Source organism: Pyrus communis, chromosome 16 (assembly GCF_041283825.1).
Source record: "Pyrus communis isolate YQ-2024b chromosome 16, ASM4128382v1, whole genome shotgun sequence".
In the NCBI taxonomy this organism is placed as follows: Eukaryota; Viridiplantae; Streptophyta; class Magnoliopsida; order Rosales; family Rosaceae; genus Pyrus; species Pyrus communis.
In genome coordinates, this window is record NC_142580.1 from 6,724,653 (window position 1) to 6,751,161 (window position 26,509).

At 36.5% G+C, this 26,509-nt stretch overlaps 1 protein-coding gene across 1 annotated transcript; it reads left to right on the forward strand.

The window, feature by feature from the left end:
* The first annotated feature begins 1,057 nt into the window (after window positions 1-1,057).
* LOC148689885 (aspartic proteinase 36-like) lies at window positions 1,058-25,874 on the forward strand. The gene is made up of 10 exons (XM_088687866.1): window positions 1,058-1,168; window positions 1,274-1,330; window positions 23,889-24,118; window positions 24,363-24,587; window positions 24,681-24,846; window positions 24,989-25,059; window positions 25,140-25,236; window positions 25,363-25,435; window positions 25,550-25,621; window positions 25,732-25,874. The coding sequence occupies exons 1-10, from the start codon at window positions 1,058-1,060 to the stop codon at window positions 25,872-25,874; spliced, it is 1,245 nt and encodes a 414-aa protein (XP_088543992.1).
* Window positions 25,875-26,509: the final 635 nt, after the last annotated feature.

The window sequence follows — 26,509 nt, forward strand, 5'->3', positions numbered from 1 at the left end:
TGAATTGCAAGAATTATTTCTTAAATTTTATGATTTTAAAGTACGGAAAAAAGAGAGTTGATGTTGTCATTTTATGCAAGTGGTAAACCATGTTTCTTCATAAAGGATAATAATATATCATCAATAAGAAATAAATATATTAATCAACATTTAAATAATAATTCAATCATCAACATTTACATCATTTAATTTAGAAATTTAATCTCTCTAACATAATCCATTCATAAATAGTTCCTAACTATTTTCACAAAACCGATGTCGTCGAAGCTTCATATGATATATGCTGATTTTATGTCCAACCAATGTGTCCATATATCATATCCGGCTTTTGACTTTTCTACTCCATTTAATTTGAGTTTAAAATGGAGATTTCTTTTTGTCGAATTAAAATGCAGATTTATACAGTGCTTTTACTTTTACACTTGAATTTATTAGTCCTCTTCAAGGTGATGTATCTACAAAGAGATGTATAAATATCTAGTATTTACATATATTTGTGTACCTATTTACTTTTATACGAGTGTATATATAGCACTTTTGTATTTATATACCAATAATTCTGTATCTATGTATATTTATGAAACCACATGGTTAATGCACGTACCCATATTTTCAAAATTTTATAGCAAGAAGAACGGTATCTGTTTATTTTAATTTTTAGGAATAAATTTATTTACCAACTCATATTAATAAATTTGAGAAAGATCAAGGTAGACTCTCTTTTTTTCGACTTTTTAGCCAAAATGGTTCCTGAGATTTGCATAAAACATCACTTTGGTCTCTGAGATTAAAAATCAATAGAAATTGTCTCTGAGATTGTCCACCATCCATTATTTCTGGTCATTCCATTAAAAACTCCGTTGAGTGTCCCGGAGCTCTTGGCCGAAAGTTTGGCAATTTTCAAAGCTTTGTAACTCAATCGTTTCTTAACCAAATTCGACCCATAATATATCAAAATGAAGATAAGAAAGTGTAGAACAAGATTATAACTTCTTCAATACTAAATGAAATCAAGTGATTCAAAAACGAAAATCATACTTCTCCATGAGAGAAAAGCATGGTACCTTTTTCGACGGCTATATCACTGTGGTTTGATCAGAAAACGGCTCGAGATTGGATGTATTGGTCTCGAGTTAGCATTTTTGAGCCGTTGTTCAGCCAAACCATGGTGAATTAGCTGTCGAGAAGGGTACCATTCTTAAGAATTTTGTATGCCTTCTTGATTGGGTAATAACGTAATTTTATAACTAGTTTATGTCATTTAATCTTTCAGCTTTTTGTGGCATTGGCAGTAATAACTTCACTGGAAGAATACCTGACTACTTTCGAAGTTGGAAAAACCTCCGGGCCTTGTAAGAGATCTCTTTTATTGCACTTTTTAAGTTCTCAACTGAAATATTTCATGTGCAATCCTAAATCCATCAAATATGTTGTATACAGAGAGATGCAAACGAGTGGTCTTGAAGGCCCCCTTCCATCTAGTCTCTCTGCCTTGAATAATGTGACAGATCTATGACTCCTGCCTTCTAAGCTATCGGTTATCTTAATTTGCATGATCTCCTTGCGTCTTTCTAATTTAGAGAGAAAAATGGATTTATGAAGATACTTGTATTCCAACACGTTATCATGCTGTAACCTTTTGCAGAAGGATTAGCGACTTAAGCGGTGAGAGTTCAGTTTTTCCAAACTTATCAAGCATGACGGGCATTAATAAATTGTGAGCCATATTTTAGGTTTTATATATATTTCTATTAGCATAACGCATGCAGATGAAAACTAATTTTCGAATATTGGTTGTTCAAATTGCAGGATGTTAAGGAGCTGCAATATAACCGGAGAAATGCCTGAATATATCTCTACCTTGACAAATCTGACTGTTTTGTAATTCTTCTATCTATTATTCTCCATTTTTTCGTGACATGGTCGTCTTAATAATTGGTTTTACACTGTAGCTCTAGATTATTACTAGGGAAACTTTGGATGCGGTCCTTAGTTATAAATATTCTTTGATTGAAACCTTGTTGATTTTTAATTTTTGATTAAGGTCCCTGAAATCAATGTGATAATTTATTTCTATGTACGTTACTATATTTTTTTTAAATTAAAAATTAGAAATTTAGTTGTTTATATAAATGAGATTTTAAATTAAAAAAACACAATTTGTGGGATTAAAAATATTAAAATATAAATATACTATTGTGTGTGTATAAACAAGGGTACATTCATCAAAATTAACCAAAAAATTGTATCAAAACATGGGTACATTCTTCAAAATCACAAAAAAAAAAAAAAAAAGATATTAGGCTTAATAACATTAGTAAATTTTTTCGATTAAACTTAACATGGATACATTTTAAAATTAAAGAAAAAAGAATGTACCCATATAAGTTTAAAAATGGATTAGAAAAAAATTGAATAGATTTTATATAAAAAATTGTACATTTTACATATAACAAATTGGTATATTTAAGAATGAGTACATTTTAAGATTAAAAAGTTTTACATGAATGGGTACATATAATTAGCATGGGTACATTTAGCAAAATAAAAAGTACAAATAAAAAAAATATATGGGTACAAACACAAATAAACTTTAAAAAATATGGGCACAAAAGGAAATTAATATATGGGTACAAATTAAAACTGAAAAGAAAATTGGTACAAATTAAAAAAGAATTACAAATTAAAAATGGGTACAAACTAAAACTAAAAACATCTGATAAAAAATTTAGTCATAAATATAAATATACTAATTGTAACATTTTTAACATTATATTAATATATTTAGAAATAAAAAATTATTATTATTGAAATAATTAATGATATTATTAAAACCCAAGGTGACACACCCCGACCGAGATCAGGGCGTGCTGGCCGTCACGCCCTGATCTCGGTCGGGGTGTGTCAGTTTGGTATCAGAGCCTAACCTTGGCCGTGGTGTGCCGACGAGGACGTCGGGCCCCTAAGGGGGGTGGATTGTGACATCCCACATCGCCCAGGGGGTGATCCTTAAATGTTTATTCCCATCCCTACCGAGCACAAGGCCTTTTGGGAGCTCACTGGCTTCGGGTTCCATGGGAACTTTGAAGTTAAGCGAGTAGCGCGCGAGAGCAATCCCATGATGGGTGACCTATCGGAAAGTTCTCGTGTGAGTTCCCAGAAACAAAACCGTGAGGGCGTGGTCGGGGCCCAAAGCGGACAATATCGTGCTACTATGGTGGAGCGGGCCCGGGATGTGGTGGGGACCCGGGCCGGGATGTGACACAAGGACCTTGATAAAAAATTGAAAATGAATAGGATTTTAATCAATGAAGTGGCAAAAGGAAGGATAAAAACCTAATTTCTCCTTATTACTAATATTGTATAACAAACTGGGAACACTATATATGAGCAGTTTGACCTTACACTTCGAGATTTGTGGACTTAAAATGTTTGCTTGACCTTACACGTAATAATAAGCTTTAAAACATGTAACTTTCAGTTAAGCAGCACATTCTAAATTTGTCCAAAGCCCCACCGTGAATTTGGTGTGCACACAATGTTCTATTTATTATTCACACTAACAGGCTACGTACTGGTTGATTCATTTATGTTTTTAAGATTTGCTTAATTTACTTCTGATTATTTGTATACATGCATAATCATTTGCAGAGATCTTAGCTTCAACAGATTGGAAGGGAGTATTCCAAAATTTGCAGATATTAGGGAATTGGCCACAATGTAAGGAATATAACTCATAAGGGTAGCTAACACACATGATGATGCATGGAGGCATTTCAGGCCAAACCACGACGAATTAGCTATCAAGAAAGGTATCATTCTCTTCATCTCGTTGAGAAGTATGATTTTCATTTTTGAATCACTTGATTTCGTTGAGTATTGAAGAAATTATGAATATTTAAAGTTTACCCAGTTTTTGGCGAGTTTTTCAGTTTTCCAGCGGACCAGTCACTTTTCAAACTATTTTCTGGTCATCTTTGGCATCCATTGGGCTTCGAAATGGTAAAATCTTATTCTACACTTTCCTATCTTCATTTTGATATATTATAGGTCAAATTTGGTTAAGAAACGATTGAGTTACGAAGCTTTGAAAATTGCCCAAACTTCAGGCCAAGAGCTCCGGGACACTTAATGGAGTTTTTAATGGAAGGACCAAAATAATAGATGGTGGACAATCTCATGGACCATTTCTATTGATTTTCAATCTCAAGGATTAAAGTGAAGTGTTATGCAAATCTCAGGAATCATTTTGGCTAAAAAGCCTTTTTTTTTCCCTAACTTGAAAGTGAAGATTTAATGATATTAAAATTAGGGAATCTTAATAAAACACTTTGATACTGTTCACTTTTAACGAAAAAAATATTTTTACCTTAAAAAGTCACTCATGGTACCATTTACTTGTACCTTTATTTTGTCATTTTCGTTAAAATTAAATTTTTTTTAAGGATTTTTCGTTAGTTTTCTTTTATAATTAGTGGTTGTTTTGGGGGGTGGTGGTTGATGTAATGATACACGGAAGTTGTCTTAATGGTCAATACCATAACTATTCTGGATTCCTGCGCTACTACGTTGCAGTTTCAGACTTTCATGTGAAGGTTTTCTTATTCATACTTTCATGTGAATCTACTGCTTGCAGTTTCATACTTTCATGCGAAGGTTTAATGTTAAAATCAGTGGGGGGCAATGCCATTACATCTAGAAGTTGTATTTATCAGTCAATAGCACAACAATTCTGAATTCCTGCTATTGGGTTGCAGTCTGGCATGCATGCACGCATGTGAAGGAAAAACATAAAGGTAGACGTTTTTTCCTTTTAAACATGCAGCATGCTTCTCACCCAATAAAAGAACAAAAAAACAACCACCCCACTACCCAGTGGTATAAAACAGACCATGCTACAAACACTTGCACACACCTACCCAGTAGTATAAAACAGCCCCCACCCCCTACACCAATCAACCCCTCCTCACCGCCACTGTCACCGCCATCTCAACTCTCATTTCTCATTCTCTCCTTCTGCCCCCAGCTGCCTCTTTTGACCACCACTATGGCGGACGCTGAAAATTAAAACCCTCCTCCAAATCTGCAACCACATCTAACCGAGACTCTAACCATCCTCTTGGCCTTAGCCACCATTCTGTTTGTCGTCGCGGTGAACCAGTTTGACTTTGTCAAACCTCCCTCCACCGATGTGGCTGGTTGCGACTGCAAATTGAATGACTGTCCATGCCTTCCTCCCTTGTACATTTTCTCTGTCGTTGCCACGGCAGCGCTGTCTGTTGTTTGGTTTGGACTTTTTGTCCTCACCGCCCGATTTCAATACCGCTTCGTTATCTGGGTGGGGCTTGGCTTAGTGTGGGCTATCTACTGGCTTGCGATGATTTGCAGTCTTGCACCCCAGTTTTATAATCCAATGCTTTATTCCTTCAATCCTATTCTGGCAGTCCTATTGTTGCTTAACATAAGATTTCGAAAGTTCTCGGACCGTGCAATGCATGTCCTATCTGACAAATCGGACCGCGCGTTCCAAGTCATAGCTAACATCTGCATTCTGTTTTGGAACTACGTCACAAGAAACTTCTAATATTTGGGTATTTAAATTCTGTTCATACTTTTTTGCTTTTTTCTTTATAATTTGTTTTTTTTCGAAATTACCGTTTCTTGATTTATGTGTGTGGGACATGTTAACCTTTTTATGAAGAATTATTCTAAGACCATCTTCAATTTTTAGGTCAAAATTTTAAATTTTTAACCTAGAAATTTAAATTTTGACCCATAAACAATTTTTTTGCTCTAATGATTTTGAGTAAAAAATTTAAGTCGATATTATTAAAGGATTAATTTATGCTACTTTTTATTCAGTAACTTTTTTTCAAAATTAAAATTATGTAGATTATCTTAATTTATTTTTATAAACTTTTTAACCTAAAAATATTTAAATTTAGTTAAAAGTTAAAAATTCACTAAATTGACCCTATGAAACATGTAGTATACAATTTTTGGGTGAATTTTGATTAAAATAATTTTTAATTGTTTTAGCTGTTAGATTTAATTGTGGCCTTTTAGATTTTTTTTTTAACTATTAGACTGATCATACTCTATCTCAGCTGTTGGATTTAATGTTTTTAAAATTATCCAAAATTTAGGTTTTAACCTAAACCTTATTTTAGACCCAATCATTGGAAAATGATTGGATTAGTTTAAAACCTAAAATTTAGGTTTTAACCTAAAATACGTATATACGTATATATAATATACAAGTTGTTGATGTCGCTCAAATACAAAATACATTGAAAAATTACAAACGCTTTAATTGGCAAAAAAAAAAAAAAGTAGATAAGCTACATCTAAAGAATGTTCGTTATGTTACTTCTTTCTTTTGTTTTTGTATGAGTATCTTACATATATGTTTGTTAATTATTTCCAATGTTATTTTCAGATCATAAGAAAGATGGAGAGAGAGATAATTATCAGCAAAATGCATGTCCATTCCTCTTCTTTTGAATGTAATAGTCGTCTTTTCCTACTAGCTACGTTTTTAATATTTGGATCTCTCCATGAAAGATACTTGTTATATTTATTTGGTGGTGTGTAATTTAGAATATTTTGGATCTCATCATGTAAGACTAGTTATATAACTCGTTTGGAAGTACTCTGAAATAGCTAAAAGAACTTTTGGTGAAAATGTTTTTATGAACAAGTTCATAATAAAAATGCAAGTGAATCCTAGAAAAGTATTAAAGTGCTTACTTTAAGTGCTTTTAGAATTCAAAAATATTTTCGCTAAAAGAACTTCTAGTCATTTTAATTGTACTTTCAAACAAGCCCATATTTATTTTGTGGTGTGCAATTTTAATATTTTGGATCTCTATATATGAGCTGCTATATTTATTTGGTCAAGTGTGTAGCTTTGTTTTTAATAATTATGTAAGTGTAATTATTGAATATTTGTATTACTGTCACTCCCCGATCCCAAGATACGTCCGAAATCGACACGTGACGGTAAACTGTAGGGGGAATGCCAGAAAATACAAACTAAAACACTTAACTGAAAATAACAATAATCACATATTTTTAAGGAAAATATAGGGGTAACCTAACACTCCAAGCTCTCTGAACTCTGTCTGCTTCCCCAAAGCTCTTCGTATCTACAAAAACCTGCACAATCGCCCATACGCCATTGGAATGGTGCACGGGGCAAACAACAACTTGGATAAGCCGCGAAGCTCGTGTGAGTGACAATAATTTTACGTATGTGATACTATTAAAAACCAACCATCGATTCGGTTTATAAATGTCAAATATAAAATCATATTTTATGAAATCATAATCAAGTCACTGAAAATCCCGAAGAAGTCACCTAGACATCCAACGACTCTTCTGAAATCAAACGCAAGGTTATCAATCAATAACTCGTACAATACACCAAAATGCAGGATTAGAGCGACACAGTTCGGCCGAAGCCTACATCTCTGAAGCTATCTTAATCCAAACTCAATCTGAAGAATCAACAAAGCAATTAATCGGGTTCCGGACCTCTCAACGGAACCATAATACCAAACGAGATTTCGAACCACTCAACGGAATCCAAATCAGGATATGATTCTGGATCACTCAACGGAATCACGGAGTAGAAGGGATTCCAAACCTCTTAACGGAATCCGAGTGGATACGATTTCAGACCTCTCAACGGAATTGTGGAGTACAATAGATATCGGACCAGTCAATGAAATCCAAACTAGATACGATTTCGGACCAATCAACGAAATCACTAATCACGAGGGATTCCAGACCACTCAATAGAATCTAGACGGAGTAGGGAATCGCACCCTCAACGGAACCCCAGCGAAAACCAGTTCCGGATCACTCAACGACACAGAGCGGAAGGCCAACAACCATAATGGACAACGGCTCGTAGAAATGGGACAAGGCACAAGTTACTCAATTTACAAAGGCTTAACGAAGTGAAACAAAGCACAGGTACTAAATTTAGAACGAATCAACGAAGCGGGAAATGAAACAATATCGAAGCAACAAATCCACATCACAATGGGTTAACGGTCCACTACTAGCCCTCATATTTCATCACAACAAGCCAATCATACAAATCAACCATATTTCAAATATATACGTCAAATCTCATTTCATAAACATGAATTATGGCTAAGTATTAAAAATAACAATTCAATAGAAAACATATTTATAAAACCAAGTCATATCCACACAGGATAACAATTACGAAAACATGGTAATCACCAATATCACATATATTAAAGTCACTCACCTGGAGCCCGCACTACGAATCCATAGCTCGAATATCGAGGCGTCCACGTCCGATCGTCGCCTAAAACATATACCAAATCTCGTCTCAGAACCCAAGTGATAAACCACATAACTTACATAAAGCACATCCCCAAGAACGTTGTAAAATGATTTGGGACCAATTGACCAAAAGTTAACCGTTGGTCAAAGGTTAACCGACGGGTCCACAACCCTAGTAATTCAATTTGAGAGATCAGCATATCTCATTTCAGATTTGTAACCTCCTAAGGTCCACATTACACTCATAGAACAACAAACTAAACACTCATAGCGATCCAACGGTCGGATCTCCGCCAATCACAAATTCAAGTAGCGATCAATTAGCCGATCAACTATAAAACTACATTAAAACATTAGAATGGTGTTTCGGGTTTGTTTTCAATGAAACAAAAGTCACAATGGAGTTTATGGTGGTGAGGACATGCAGATAAATGTGGTTTTGGTGTTCAACAAGCCAAAAATTTGGTGGTGGTGGTGGTGGTTTGTTTCACGGGAAGAAAGGGAGAGCCGAGACAGAGTGAGAGAACTCTCGAGAGAAGAGAGAATGAGAGAGAAAAGGGAGGAGAGAAGAGAGTTTTAGAATTGTTTGGGTGCCCACGTGGCACTCACCCAATGGTTAGACAAAAATATCACATGTCCAATTAATTATCAATTTACCAAAATATCTTAAACGTTCAAAATCTCATAAAATCTTCGTTATAATTCCGAATCGCTTTCCATTTGCGCCCATGCGTTCATATGATGAGTACTATCCAATTATATAAAGACAAGTGGAAAAATACGTAGGAATCAAATATGACGTAAATATAAAAGCGTCGAAACTAAGAATACAAAATACGTAATACGTAAATTTAAATAGTGAAATCCAGGAATGGGATTTCACAATTACTGTAGATTATCCCCCCTCTCATGAAATATAGAAATATTGTTGTCTAAAAAAATCATCAAAAATCGTAACTCTCTTAAACATCCTTCTGTCTTATTAAAGAATAATGCTACACTTACTCCGTATTTATATCATCATTTTACCCTCCCTTTCATAAAAAATTAAGAGGATGTCTGATAACAATTTCGTTTTCAATTTTTAGTTTTTATACTTCAAATCTTATTTGGTAATTACTTTCAATTTTTTTGTTTTTAAATGAAAATTGAAAATACTTACCAAATAAGATTTCAGTTTTTTATTTTATTTTTAAAATTGAGCTAAAAATTGAAAATGAAATGATTATCTAACGACTCATAAGAATATTCTTGCCCTTGCCAACTCAATAAACTTTTTAGACTTACAAAAGATTCAAACAATGGTGGACTGCTTTAGCTCGCAAAACTCAACTCCAATGGAAGCCCAAAGTTTCTCCTTTTCCTTAAGGGGTCGTTTGATAATTATTTCGTTTATTTTGTGAAAACCTAAAAAATTGAAATCTTATTTGGTAACTACCTTTAGTTTTCTTTTTTAATAAAAATAAAACTGAAACCAAAACTCAACCATTTTTGAGCTTTTAAAATATGGCATTGAATTTTCATTTTTTTGGTTTTCAATTTTCATTTTTATGAAAACTGGCAAAAAAAAAAGATTTTAGCTTAAAAAAATTAATAAAAAAAAAAAAAAAAAAAAAAACTGAAAACCAATACTAAAAACTGATAAAAATTTATATGAGGCTAACATTTTACCTTATTCAAATAAGTAGATTATTTTCTTGTTCATTAAATAAAAATTAGGATAAATGGTGGACCACATTTAAATGTGAAAACACACGAACCAATTGCAACCTCAATATGTGGAATTGTCTTGTTCCATGTTAATTGATGTACAAATTCAATAATTATGTAAACAATTTACAGTAAAAAATTTAATGAAAATGATTTGAAAAGTTTGAATGCCAACCAAAAATTAGTTAGTAACTTTATTTGATGGTTACGAGAAAACCCAATACTAAACCAATCGAATTAAAATGATTCAAACACTGATTTTTCAATTTTGCCACTGCCTTTTCCATTTAATATCTTTCTTCCTTCTCTCTTCCACTCCGTCTCCCCCATTTCTTCGTGAATCCTCACTCTTACAATGCAATAAATTTAGAAAATCAAGGATTTCACGAAATCTGGCGATTCGGTGGTGAGTTAGGTGCATCTCTAATCAGATTACACATAAGTTGAAGAAAGAAATGAAAAACACACATGGGTCACTATAAAATTCGTCGATGTCGTCCTTGTGGTTGTTGGGGAGACTTTCTCATCAACCAAATTACAGAGAGACTTACAAGTACGATCATCTCTGCAAGAGCTGAGACTTACTCGCTCACTTTGAGAAGAGCTTCATACTGAGCAGGTTCCAATTCATCCTTGTGGCTGTCGGTGAAGGAGAGGTTGGGGAAAGTGAGAAGGGGGGGGGGGGAGAAAGACAGAGAGATGAGGGAGCAAGAGAGAACAGGGAATGCATTTACCGAGGGAAATAAAATGTCCATTAAGTGAATTAATTATTTTATCTTCTTAATATATAAAGTGAGAAGCATAATGGTGAAGCATTCCGAAATGTCAAGAAAGCTCTTTTATTTTTTTCACAATTGAAATCCAAAAAAAGGAAAAAATGAGGACAAACAGGTTAAAAACCATTTCTCAACAAAAAAACCTTATTGGAAAATAAAATAAATAAAAAAAGAAAAAGAAAAAAGAAAACGGAATTTAAAGCCAATACTGATTAAGAGTCCACGTAGTGGGTAAGTGATTGCTAAAAAAGGGGACGTGACCAACTTCACTCCTCCTCCACTTTCGGGGAGAGAGATGGACTGATATCTCATAGCAATATTGTTAAAAAAAAGCCGAAACTTACAAAAAAAATTATTGAAAAATGAAAAAAACAAAAAAACTAAAAACTAAAAAACAAAAAAACAGGGAACGTGCTGAACCCCTCACAGTTGAGAGATGGGGTTTTCAATTTCATCATCTACTAGCCTCTTCGCACGAGCTTACGCGCATTCAAGAGGCATTTTTGCATTACGGGTGCTATGCGCGCCAAAAATGGGTTGATTTAGATATTCTTATATTTTTTTAAGTGATTACTAAAAATAAATAGGATCTCGTTGCCAAATGAGATGGCCTCGTCCAACTATTTAGGCAAAAACTTAAAATGTAGTCAAATTCGGGAAACTCTCTCAAAAGAGGGATTAAATTCTTCCCTCTAAATCACAAATGAAGTGCATGCGGAGACTCATTGTTTTCTGCCCCAGACTGTATTGCTCTTTTTTTTTTTTTTTTTTTTTTTGTCAAATGATAGATTTTGTTAAATGTTAGATGAGCCACTGACGGAGTTCAAACCCACGTAGTCATGCAAAGGCTTAGCACATTTCCACTACTGTGGTAAAGAGCCACTTGCAGGACTGTATTGTACATTGCCAAAAACATATTTGTATATACATCATTGTTATTGAACATATGGTGTAACAGAAAAAAATAAATAAAAAATCAATTTGAACATATGAAGACAATTAACAATGTTGTTATTCAAAAAAAAAAAAAAATTAAGAGAAAGCAATCAATAGTGAGAGCCATAACTAAAATTTAATAGATTCACAAGTTGCCTCATAGACGATCAAACTTCTCTAATTACTATTTCGATTCCCCGCGAAGTAAATATAATCCTGAATCTTGAGAAAACTAAATTCAATTAAACAACGGTTGATCAGTAGCCACAACGAATTGAAGTTTTAATCAAATAATTAACTTGATAAACAACCAAGTCATCTCCTTTTTGCCTCACAAACATAAGCTGATGAAGCTAGCAAGTGGGGACGATTTGGTTAAGCATAATAGCCTTTATGTGCATAAATATCTTTTCCAAAACACCTAAATATATTTTAAAAAATGAATAAATCCAATGCTTAGGCCACAGGAAGCTTGTAGAAGAAAGTTAACATGAAAAATGAATAAAATGACAGGCATATCTATAAATAGCAGGAAAATATGCAATGAGCGCTAAATTCCTCTTGACTAAACTATCTCGAGAGTTATTGTACTGAAATGATGTCAACCCTATGACAGAGAAACAAATAAAAACGTATAAATTCATAAATCAAAGTTTTAACTCAAATCAAATATTATTCCAATGAAAGTTGTAAACTGCAAATAAAGCCATTTAACAACCATTTGACTACCTGCAATGTAGACAAAGAAATCTGCTACTCATAGTACATAACTGCTCTATTTATCTCTGCAAATGACAAATAATAAAATGAAAAACTGAAGTATACCGTGGCTAGTTATTATTTTGGGTCGCCATCTCCACTTGCTCTAAATAAAAAGGAGGAAGTGTGTGAAGGCTAAATTGGAGGCTTGTCTTGAGTTCTTGAGTTCTTGAGTTGGCACTGGCGGCCGTCGACCACACCTCCTAACCTGTGACGTGCTAAAGCTATCGATTCAACAGAGAGTGTTTAACTAAATCTTATCTCACTGCCGACGACGCATTATAATGTCAAGCACATATTTTGTGTTTATAGATAATAGGATTTTACACTATGAAGTAGTTATTTTTCATTTTCAGAACAAAATTAGGAATCGAACATAGATATGAACATCAACACATTATACAGAATTCCGTAATGACAATTAATTAGTCATGCAAACCTTTTTAAAGCAATCGCGATTCTCATCTCCATTTGAATACAACACCATTGACCTCAGGTTCTCAAATTTCTTAGCTTGATGTTGCACCATCTTCTCTCTCAGCTTGGGCTTTTTTTTCCCTCCAACTCCAAAGCCATACGCTCCCTCTCTAACTCAGTCTGCACAGAAAGCACGCATATTCCAGACACTTGCATTCAACTAATTACAATAAACATAAAGTGTATATTCCAAACCTGCATTAACGTGTTTTGCAGATTGAGGATTTCCTCTGGCCAATGTTCTGAATGAGATACCTAAAACATGCGGAATATTTAAATTCCCTTAATTTATGTACACAGTCTATATTTATAATTATTATCATACATGGATGTCGACAATTAATACAAAAATTAGCCTGCAATTTGGCTCCAAGCTCCTCAATTTCTTTCTTTTGACGCTTGAGAAGAGCAGCATATGTTAGACTCTCCTAGGAAGGACTTACATTGAAATAATAACAATTAAGACATATGATAGACATAAAAGTACAATTCCTACGTCAAACAGATACAAACTTGGGAGAAAATGAAGAATTAATCCAAAAAAGATTGCAAACAAAGCCGAGGGAGGAATTTAAAGTACATTAGAGAAAGCAAATAAGCTTGCAATCAATTTAAATTGCATGGCATGTATAACTAATATGTCCAATGTCAGATAAAGACTAACAAACATGTCAAAGAAAATGGGCAAATTATTAAGGTACCGTAATAACAATAAAGAGAAACTTTTGAGTTTCGTTTTTCAAATCCCATCACAGCCCATAAGAAAAATATAAATTAAGCAATAGATTCCGGGGAATTACCTTTAAAAATGGCCATATGATGCTCTCCGCCTTCTTGCAATGCACTTTGTACGGGAAAAAGCAGGAAAAAGACTGGGAAAAACTGGGGATAATGGATTAATAGAAACTATCCCAGAATATGAAATTAAAATGCAGAATAAAAAGAGAGATAGAAGTTAAAAGCCAAAGAAGACAAAAAGGAAGAAAAGGGTGGAAGCAAATACCTCCGACACTGAGGATTAGAGACTGACGATCAATTAAAGGTGAAATCAAATGGCAACTGCTCATAGCAGTTTGAAATCTAATGCCACATTCATACTTTATTGTCTTTTGCATTAAGTCTGACATATGACGGTAAAATGATGAATGAAAATTACTTTAGTACTGGAAATATAAAAACTACTATATAAAACAATGAATAATTTGTAATAAAAGATAAAAACAAAAACAAAAAATTAACCATTTCCAAAGCCTCCCCAAGGCAAAAACAGAATGGCAATATTGATTACAAAGAAAACAAATTTCAAACCTTGTTCATTGTTTGTTCCACTATTATGAAAATTCCAGCAATTGATTGATGGTAGAAGAACTTCGATTCAATAATCCTGTGAAAATGCATGAGAAGATTAACATTAAGGAATAAGGAGCAGAGAACAAAACACAAAAGATTAACCACAAAAGAAATTTTATTACCGACTTTCTCAAAGGACCAGTTCTTGTTGGTTTTTTTTTCCAATTTCATCTTCTCCAGCAAAACAATTTCAATTTATTCTCTTCAGATTCTCTCTTTTATTTTGTGTTTTATTTAGCTCTTCCCGCAAAACTGCTTCATATGATCATATCCCACATTCGCTTTTATTTCAATGCACGTTCGCGTTCCACAAAACCGCTCCCATAATCCCATTGCACGGTTCAAGCCTTCAACTGTAGAATAGCAGTTCTAACTGTAAACGTATTAGGTTTCTTTTTATTTTTTATATTTTATTCAATTACTGAAAGCAGTTTGAAAACTGCAATATCTCACAAAGTCCCATGTTTCCTTCCAACATTTTTTTCATTTTTCGTTTTTTTTGGATTAGTTTTTTTGCTGCATCTATTTATCTATTTTTTTTTTAAATTCTTTTTTCAAATGAAGATCCATACTTTTTTTTTTTTAGTACATCGACATTTTTAGACTACGGGGATGAAGAGTTCAACTAAGCCATATAATGGGCAGCCTAATTTGGTATTGAATTCGCCATCCACGAGATTCAAACCTAAAACCTCTCACTTCCAAGTGAAGAGGAATACCATCAGATCGTAGTACTGAGTGGCAAATAAAGATCAATTTGCAATATTGCATTGATCAGTTACTCACTACGTGGACTTTTGACCAGTATTGGTTTTAAATTCCGTTTTCTTTTTTATTTATTTATTTTGATTTCCAATACAGCTTTTTTTTTAGTTATGATTTTTTACCAGTTTGTCCTCATTTTTTGAATTTTTTGGGTTTTGATGTGAAAGAAACAAATGGGCATTTTTAGCATTTTGGAAAGCTTCACCAAACTGGCCTTCTCCCTTTATATATATAGATAGATAGATATAGATATCTATATGGAACGTGCTGAATGTCACATTCAAAATAAAGAAAAAGAAACAACGTGGGAGAAAAATGGTAAAGGTTGACGTCAGTTTTTAAATTACGGTGAAGTTCTCCCACTACCAAGCAGTAACTTCCCAGTTTCCACGTACATTCCCATTTTTTCCGTTTGGGCTACAATATTATTATATGTACTCCCTATCTCCTTCGATTATGTGGCCGAATCTTATACTTCCCATTTTTTTTCTCTGCCTTCTTCACATGCAATGCTATTTGAATTAATTTGGTGAGAATCTTGACTCAAAAGGCTTTTGCCAACCATTCATATCCATCTTATGTGAAATCTTGGTGTGACACACCCCGACGGAAATCAAGGAGTGCTGGCCGTCACGTGAGGGTGACGTAGCCATGTGCACAGTGCGGAAGCAATAATAATAAAACAATTACGAATAAATAAAAACCAAACTACTAGATAAACTGGTTAAAGTAATACGCTAGTGTAAGACTAAGTGTGATAAACATAATCAGAGCACAAAAAGCCTAAGTGATGTCCTGAAGAACGAATACTAATTATACAACACCCAAAGGTGATCCTACATTGGTGATAATATGTCAGGGATGCCGTGAATTCCTCGTAAGCCACCGAAAAGCACTTCAAACTAGAACTTGGAGGGGCGTAAAACAGAAAGTGTGAGTAGGCAAAAACAAAGCTTTTCAAAATCATTTCATTCTCAAAAGTTCTAACCTCTCTCCGTAAAACCTGTATAATTTTCCAGAAAATAGAATATATATATATATCACAACCATGTATAGAATAGCAACATTCACAACTATGCCATATCGAATATCTCAACATAAGATGTAAGTAACCCAGGTAATGTCAATCAATGCAAATGATATGTCAGCCAGAGTCATCTAACGTGACCTGTACGGCTAAATCTAAAGCTCAAATCCATATCTCAATAACTATACTTGTACATGAGTCAGAACCACCTAAAGTGGTATGTACGACAGGACTGGGTGTAAATAAATACGCTCAAGTGTTACGATCACGTGAAGACTATGCGAATAATCGCGGGTCACCTACGAGTTGGAACCACCTAACGTGGTCTGTACGACAGGACTATGCACCTAACTTGGATCCAAGGTGAGCATATGATGCGGGAGGTGAACATCACGTGAAGGACTGTGCCCTACTCTGGGCGGGAACACTAACACGGGGGTGCAGGTTTATGAGTTCTCAATGCATCTCACATAACCACTAATTCACAACCATAACTTATAAACTTACCTAGCATTAACATATGCGTCCGCAACACCAAACATACATATATGCAACTACTAATGCATAAATAAATAGGCAAACACTATGCACAACATTTAAAACGTATAAACATTCAATTTCATTTTTTGGGAAAATTCACAAGTATATAGGTATATACGGAAAATCAAAAGCCCACTCACTAGTATGTGCAAGGGTCGTAACCCCCGAGCCTTGAGTGACTGCGTTCGTCCTCAGGATAGGTCTCACCTATATGTGACACAACTATAAAAACGTCAATTTAAAGCACATAACCAAAACTAGGTAATAACTTCTCATACAATACTCAAATAGGGTGTTTAAATATACTAACGTGATCTACTCAACCTCACGAACATCCCCATATTTTAAAAATAATTTTCTGACCACCCACGCTCCGGCCAAGGCATGGCCAGACGCGCCGCCTAGGCGCAGACATGTGCCTGGCACACTGACGACAGTAGTTAACGCCATTAGGAATATTCTATCCAAAAGCAAGCATATTCCGTTAAAACTAACCTGAAGCCATTAACTGCCGTTATGAATACTCTGTTAAGATTAACGGAATATTCCCTTTTCTTCTCCAGCTAATCGCCGGACTTCGTCGCCGTCGTCGAAAACTGGGAAAAACTTCCATTCATCATATCTAACTCGTTTCTCAACCAAAATTCACGAATTTTATTTCAAAATGAAGCTTAGGATAAGGGAAAGAAGTTTATACCACTTTGAAGCATAAAAAATGTTAGAATCTCGCCGGAGAAATCTCACAAAATCCGGCCAACTTTAGAACTTGCTATCCCGACGTCCAAAATCATTCAAACATGCTCTCTGAGCTTCGTGGGAAGGTTCTAAAGCTTCCTATGACCTTAAAAACTCCTAAAAACCTCACAATAATTAGTGCATGAACAGTGCATAAAATATGTGGTTAAGGTTCTCGAGGTTTTCGAAGGTCTCACGTCTAACCACCACCACCAATCGACTCTTGAGCTTGAAAGGAGTCCAAAAACACCAACAATAATCTCGATCCGTGAGTGGAGAGGTTAGTTTCAAAGTTGACCGTACACTTTGACGGAAATGGAAGAAAGTCTGAGAGAGAAAAGAGAGAGAGAGGGAGGGTCCACGGGTTGGTTTTGGTGTGTGTGTGTGGTCCAAATTGAGTCACTAACAAAAAATAAATCATCCACTACACCAACTAATGTCCAAGGGCAAACTGGTCTTTTCACTCCCTCGATAAAGAAATTCGGGACGGATTGTCATAACCTACCCCCTTAAGAAAATTTCATCCCCAAAATTACACAACAAAAACAAACCACTAGTAACCATAGAATAAGTGTGGATACAAATCTCTCATCCGGTCTTCCGTCTCCCAAGTAGTTTCTTTCATCGAGTGATTCCTCCACAAAACTTTCACTAATCTCACAGTCTTGTTCCTCAGAACCTTCTATTTCCAATCCAAAATCGTTACTGGTTCCTCGTCATATGTTAAATTTGAATTTATTTTCAATGGTTGAGGAGGTATCATATGCGACGGATCCGCAACGTAATGACGAAGCATGGACACATGAAAAACATTATGCACTTTAGCCAGTTTAGAAGGCAACTCAAGCCTGTAAGCAACTTCACCAACTCGCTCAGTGATCATATATGGTCCAATATACCTAGGACTTAGCTTGCATTTCTTTCCGAACCGTATTACACCTCTCCACGGTGAAAGCTTCAGAAAACCCAATCATTAACTTTATACACCCTATCAGTGGCATACCTGTCCGCTAAGCTCTTTTGTCGATCCTGGGCCACTTTCAAGTTAGACCTAATTACCTGAACATTTTGAGTAGTCTCATCTACAATCTCGGGACCTACCAAACCTCTTTCTCTGACCTTTGACCAACACAAGGGTGTACGACAAGATTTACCATACAGTGCCTCAAATAGTGACATGCTTATACTTGAATGAAAACTGTTGTTGTAGGCAAATTCCATTAAATCTAACCGCTTGTACCAAGCGTCACCAAACTGCAATACCGAAGATCTCAACATATCCTCCAACGTCTGAATGGTCCTCTCTGATTATCCGTTTGTCTGCGGATGATATGCCGTACTATAAAGTAATCTCGAACCTAAAGCTTCCTGAAAAGCCACCCAAAATTTAGAAGTAAACCTAGGGTCACGATTCGAGACAATACTCACCGGGACTCTATAGTACTTCACAATCTTTGATATGAATAATTCAGCTAATCGGCTTAATGAATACTTCTCCCCCACTGGAATAAAATGCGCTGACTTAGTAAGCCGATCAACTATCACCCAAATGCCATCATAACCATTATGTGTACGAGGAAACTTATACACAACATCCATAGTAATATTTTCCCATTTCCAATGTGGAACGGGAAGTGGTTGCAACAACCCAAACGGCTTCTTCCTTTTAGCTTTAACCTGTTGACAAATGGCACACCAACTCACATACTCAGTTATCTCTCTTTTCATACCCGGCCAATAATAAAATGGTCGAATGGTATGATACATTTTAGTACCTCCTGGATGCATTGCATAAGCTGAGATATGTGCTTCATCAAGAATCGCTTTCTTTAATTCCAAATTATTTGGCACATACATTCTACTATCATGCATAAGCATGCCATCAGATTCTCGAATTTTGAAGTCTTTCTTTTTCCCCTGATTCCTTACTTGAATTATTTCCTGGGTCTCTTCATCTACCATCTGGGCTTCAAGTACACGATCAATTAAAATTGGCCTAACTTTAAAATTAGCAAGTAAGGCTTCCTCTCAATCTTCTACCCCTAACCTCACTCTAGTTGATCTCAAGTCTATCAGAAGAGGAACATGACTAGCGTATAACGCGTTAATACGGCCTTGAGATTTTCGGCTAAGTGCATTAGCTACCACATTCGCACGACCAGGATGATAATCAATCGTGCAATCATAATCACTAAGCAGTTCCAACCATCTCTGCTGTTGAAGATTAAGATCCCTCTGAGTGAAGATATATTGAAGACTCTTATGATCCGTAAAAATCTTACATTTTTCTCCATAAAGATAATGTCTCCATAACTTCAAGGCAAAGATAATGGCTGCTAACTCCAAATCATGCATAGGGTAATTCATCTCATGAGGCTTTAATTGTCGTGAAGCATAAGCAATCACCCTACCATGTTGCATCAGCACACAACCCAGACCATTCAAGGAAGCATCACTGTAGATTTCGAAATTACCACTATCATCTGGGAGTGCCAAAACAGGTGCATAAGTGAGACAATACTTCAATTGCTGGAAACTCTACTCACAATTATCATCCCACTCAAATTTAACTTCCTTCCTAGTTAACCTCGTTAATGGTAAAGCAATCACAGAAAAATCCTTTACAAACCGTCTGTAATACCCTGCTAAGCCTAGAAAACTCCATACCTCAGTGACGGTTCGTGGTTGCACCCAATTCTCAACGGCTGCTACCTTTTGAGGATCCACCAAAATACCTTGAGCATATATGACATGTCCCAAAAATGCCACTTGATCTAACCAAAATTGGCAATTGCTAAACTTAGCATACAATTGGTGTTCCCTTGATATTCGGGTCTCAAACCATGGATAATTATTCTCTTCATCCTGGTTTCCCAAATAGGAGCTGTTGGATCTAATTCTGAAATTTCGCGGCATATCGACTTCACCTTGTGAAAGTACTGGGCAGTCGTCATGTCGCGTTGTACCATCGATAGCAGCTCATTCTCGAGAAGTTGCAATTTTGTATCATTCCTCTTTGAAAAGAGTGTAACAAAAGTGTCTCATGCTTCCTTTGGCGTTTTAGCATCACGAATGTGCTCCAACATTTCTTCTTCTATTGTGGTCTTTAAGGCAAACATTGATTTGCCTGCTTTAATTTTCCACTTCCGTAAGACGCCGTTAGCATCTTCCGCTGCCGGTTGTGTAACTTCACTACCACCGACAACCTCCCACAAGTCTTGACCTTGAAGGTACGACTCTATACACGTTGCCCACGTGTTATAGTTTTGGTTGTTGAGCTTCTTGATTCCTCCAACAACTTGAAGATCACCCATCGTATCGGCAAGACTTTGACTACACCGAACAAACTTGAGTGACTACCGTGCAGAGTAATACTCTACTCTCGACACAAAGAAGCTCCCTCTCAAGGTTTGTGATAACCCTAGCAATAATCTCAAGAAATTTTTTCTGATGTGGAAGATCAGTCAAAACTGCAACCACAGAGCATACTCGGAATTTCAAGAGACTTTACAACCAATGCTCTACCAAGAACGATCCCTGACCGACTTGGCTCTGATACCAATTGTTGAATAAGAAGAGTATCCAAGATAACTCTAATGATCCCAAGAAGAAGAAAATAAAGCATACTCTTAAAGAAAGCTCACAAAACAAACTAATTAGCAAAGCTTTTCTTATTTAGCTCTAGACTTTGTTTTTCCTTGGATGATTTACAATGCTTGAGGACTTGGGTATTTATAGCAAACCAAATGAAAGCTACACCACACACTTACTTCACCTACAACATCCACCTACTTCACCTACAACCTCCACTTACTTCACCAACCTCACACACTTACTTCACCTACAACATCCACCTACTTCACCTACAATTGACATTGATTCTCAACATCTACAACTGCTTCTCAGAAGCCAAGAGCCCACCTTGCTGACTCTGCTATTACGCTTGGCCTCTGACCAGCAGAATTCACCAGGCAAAAATGTCACATCCCGCCCCGGGCCGGGATGTGACAATTGGTATCAGAGTCTAACCCTGGTCGCGTGTATGCCGACGAGGACATCGGACCCCTAAGGGGGGTGGATTGTGACATTCCACATCGCCCAGGGGAGTGATCCTTAAATGTATATTCTCATCCCTACCTAGCGCGATGCCTTTTGGGAGCTCACTGGCTTCGGGTTCCGTAGGAACTCCGAAGTTAAGCGAGTAGCGCGCGAGAGCATTCCTAGGATGGGTGACCCATCGGGAAGTTCTCGTGTGAGTTCCCAAAAATAAAACCGTGAGGGCGTGGTTGGGGCCCAAAGCGGACAATATCGTGCTACGGTGGTGGAGCGAGCCCGGGAAGTGATCCGCCCCGGGCCGAGTTCCGTAGGAACTCCGAAGTTAAGCGAGTAGCGCGCGAGAGCATTCTTAGGATGGGTCACCCATCGGGAAGTTCTCGTGTGAGTTCCCAAAAGGCCTCGCACTAGGTAGGATGTCACAATCCACCCCCCCTTAGGGGCTCAACGTCCTCGTCGGCACACACCCGACCAGGGTTAGGCTCTGATACCAAATTGTCACATCCCGGCCCGGGACGGATTACTTCCCGAGCCCGCTCCACCACCGTAGCACAATATTGTCCGCTTTGGGCCCCAATCACGTCCTCACGATTTTGTTTTTGGGAACTTACACGAGAACTTCCCGATGGGTCACCCATCCTGGGAATGCTCTCGCGCGCTACTCGCTTAACTTCGGAGTTCCTACGGAACCCGAAGCCAGTGAGCTCCCAAAAGGCCTCGCGCTAGGTAGGGATGAGAATATACATTTAAGGATCACTCCCTTGGGCGATGTGGGATGTCACAAAAAATCAGCACCATCTGAAGCCAAAATTTTAAGGCATTCCTGTTGTGCACGAACAGACATAATTATAGCAATTTATGGCACTACCTTATCATAATGTTTTTAAGTTTTGCCAGTTTAAACCGCTGCTAAAACAGTTTAGAGACATTTTGATACTGGTACAAAATTAATTGTCTATTGTCATAGATGTTGGTGTAGCCAACCCCATTTAGTGGGTTAAACTTTGGTGGTTGTTGTCATAGATATTGGTATACTAATTGGCAAGTGTCCTTAAGTGATTGGTTGTATATGCCCTTGTGTAATTGGTCCAGGTGATCAGAGTGATTACAGGTGTTTACTAGGAGGTTACAAAAAATTGGTTAAGGGCTTATGACTTGTTAGCTAAGTAAGCTTACACTGTAGTTTTATAAATATCTCATTTGATTTGTAACGATTCCCGATTTCATTTTACTGAACACAAAGCTTTTCATTCTCTTACTTCCTATTCCTCTTTTATTCTTTTCATTTTCTCAAATGCTAAATCTCATGTTACGAGCAGGTAAATCCCACGAAGGGTAATCCTGCGTTCATTTGTTTGGTTTTGGTTTTCTCTGGAATACAGTTTCTTGAAGCCGCTCAATGATGTTAATTTTGGTTAAGTGGTCTTATCAATTCGAATTTGCGATGAGAGCACACGATCTCTTTGAATTCTTTTCTGCTATGAATATGATTCCACCTCCTGCAAGCTACATGCCTACTGCTCCTGTTTATCCTCAACCACAAGATCTAGTTTCAATGCCTAATGCTTATAGTTTTGTCGGATAGTCCACGAGACCCTTTCCTTCTCCGTCCACAAACACATCCAGTTCTCAGTCCAGAAATCAACAGGCTCCATTTCAATGTGTACAACTCCTGTATATAGTAGCTGTTTTGGTGAACGTCCACCAAAAGTCTACAGAGATGTTGGGACTTCATAGTCCTCTGTTTAGCAGAGCCACCTTTTGTGGGTTTCAAAGTAGAGGTAGTTTTTCATATGCTGTTCGATACATCCACTTCCCACAATCAGAATCAATTAAGAGATCTTCCAAACTGTCCATTGTCTTCAAAAATGGATCTGTCCAGTGTCCACACATCATGATCAGCCGTAACGTTCAGAAGGATGATAGTATTGTTCAGTACATGCCCACAGGTCACATTCCAACAAAGAATTGCATAGCCCTGTGTTTGTGAGACATTGTGCTAATCTCAAAACTGGGGTTCCCCATTTGAGATTTGTTTTATCTGGGGGGTGAGGGATAGTGATAAGTGATTCGTTGTGTATGGCCTTATCGTTAGAGTGGCTAGAAATGTTTGTTAGGAGAGATTACATAGTTAAAGGCTTCCGAGCTAAGTAAAGCTTAGATTATAGCTGTATAAATAGCTCTGCAGCTCATTTGATTTGTAACGATTCCTGGTTTCGTTTTACTGAATACAGAGCCTTTCATTTTCTTGCTTCATTGTTCCTCTTTTCTTCTTCATTTTCTCAAATCCTTCAACGTAGCTAATAGTTTTGAAGTGTAATTCATTTCTTGAATTGAGATCATGACTGACTATATACATGTTTACCGGAGTTTTGTTTCAATACTAATCTTCTATCTGTTATTTCGTTTTCCTAAGTGTACTTTAACATGTTTAACAGACTCCCATTAGTCTCTATGACTATGACAAGTCCTCTACTGCGGGACTGCTCCCTTGTTCGGACCGAAGGTGCAAACATTGCTCTGACGATAGCAACCAGTGCGAGTATTATATTCCGTATACGGGCGGAGCAGAAACCACCGGTTATTTCGTATCAGATGAGTTTTCTTTTGATATGATTCCAGTGCACTCTCAAGTTGCGCATGGATCTTCAACACCCATTATTTTTGGGTGCGTAAACTAAATAGTAAAATTTCAAGCATCTGTTTATTATTAATTGGCTCAAATTGAAAATTCTCAGCATCTCTTTGTTAGAGCTTAATTGTTGGAATTAATGCTAAATTGAGATACATACATATATATATATATATATATATATATATATAGTGTACTTTGCCTGGTAGTGTTGCCACATAGCTAGTAGCAAAAGATGATGATGCTGAGTACATTATTTCCTTGATATTTTTGGAAACAGGTGTGCTACCACGGTGTCCGGTCTTTTGGCTAGGACTGAGGTTTCACTCAATGGGGTATTGGGATTGAGCCAAGGCCCATTGTCTGTCATATCACAGTTATCCTCTCGAGGGATAACTCCGAGTGTCTTCTCTCACTGTTTAAAGGGAGATGGAAATGGTGGAGGTATACTCATACTTGGAGAGATTTTGGAGCCGAGTATTGTGTATACTCCCCTTGTCCCCAAGTAAGCACTCTATCCTTGAACTTTTTTGTTTAATTGAAAATATGAGTATTTTATCTTTTGAGTTAATATAACTAGTTTTAACTACTATTTCAGAAAGTCTTATTATGCAATCAACCTTGAAAGCATTGCAGTCAATGGACAAATCTTGCCCATTGATCCAGCAACTTTCAGAACATCAGATGAGCGTGCTACTTTTGTCGACACGGGAACCACGTTGGCATTTTTTGTAGAAGAGGCATATGAACCTCTTGTCCATGCAGTATGTTCGTTTACTTTGTTTGATTGCCATTGTCAATTGCTATTCTTTTTTAACTTTTAAATCATTTCCGTTCTTGAGTGTGTGGTTGTGCAATATCTCAATTCTTTGTTCGGAGCTGATTTTGTTTTTGTTGCTTGTGCAGATAACTTCGGCTTCCAATTTTGTGTCTCTGATCATTTCAGGAGAGTTGCAATGTTATCTGACCTACACCAGGTTAGTTCTCTCTTTTTCACAGAGAGTCACTCATTCTAAAAGAAAAACCAAGACATAATGTATTTCCATTAACCTTTCAGTTTGGGAAAGTCATTTCCTTCGGTCACACTCAACTTTGCAGCTGGTGCGTCAATGACTTTGAAACCACAAGACTACCTGCTATATTCAGGATCTCATGTGAGGCTTCCTAATTAACCAAAAGAAAAAAAAAAAGCTATTTGTTCAAAGCAAATGAATATTATCGTACTAATGATTGTATGGAATGTGTAAACTGAATGGTTCGTTCTATTCTATTGGTTAAAGGTTGGTGCTGCCATGTGGTGCTTAGGTTTCAAGAAAGCTCATGGAGCAAGCCGGGGCTTCACAGTGTTAGGAGGTTAGGCCTCTTAACACTACCGTGAAAATTTCAGAAAAATATTACAGTATTTAATGCTATTATTATTTTACAATTACTATACTTAAAGTAGTTGTTTTGTAACTTGTATTGCAGATCTTGTTCTGAGGGATAAGATTGTGGTATATGATTTAGCCCGTCAACAACTCGGATGGGCTAATTACAGCTGTAAGTCTAATTAAACTACTCTTTTCTTTTTTCTAATTTCCTTCCCATACACACTTAGTTGTTTGTTGAGTTTATGGTTAAACACTCACTAATGTCATATTTCTTTTCAGGCGCATCTCCGGTGAATTTCTCTACGGCTTTTCATCCAGCACACCGAAGTGGAAGCAGTGGCTCATCAGGAGACACACTAATCAAGCTGCTAAAAACTGGGATTGTGCTCCTCTTGATGCATTTGTTCAATCTGTATATGTGATTTATACAACTTTCAGCATTCAAGCTTCTATGTTATGTGCACTGAGATAGAAATCTTTGGGATTTGATTTCTATCCTCCTCTTCGAGATAGCAAATTAGCATAATGAAAGTGAAACTGAAATTACTCAAATACAAAAATTGAAGCATTATACACAGGCACCTGTGGCCCAACTTAGTAGTGCTGCTATTGCCTTCTTCTTTAGCATGTACTTGTCTTATAATTTTCTGTTTCAGTTCATTCTTCCAAGTCATCTTAATTCGCCCCCTCCGTGTTTGAAATCATTTCCTTAATATTGAACCTATCGAGTTAGAGAAAGAAAAAAAACCCATTACACAAATCATTAGAGTAATGAGCAGGTTAACAAAAGAACATGAGAAAAGAGAGACGCAGAGTACAGAGAGGACAAGATAGAACTTTGGAACAATGTTTATGGCTTTGACATGAGCTGCATCAAGAAGCAAGCCATGATGGAGCCCCTTGCGGACACCGTTGACCAAAACCCAATTTTTACAAACAGTCAGCTACTCAAGACAATGGATATATCTTAAGATGACTCCAGGAGATGCTTCCTTCACAGTCCCTTTCAAGCTTGTCGCTGAACGTGATGATTTCATTCAGGCTCTTGTAGCCTATT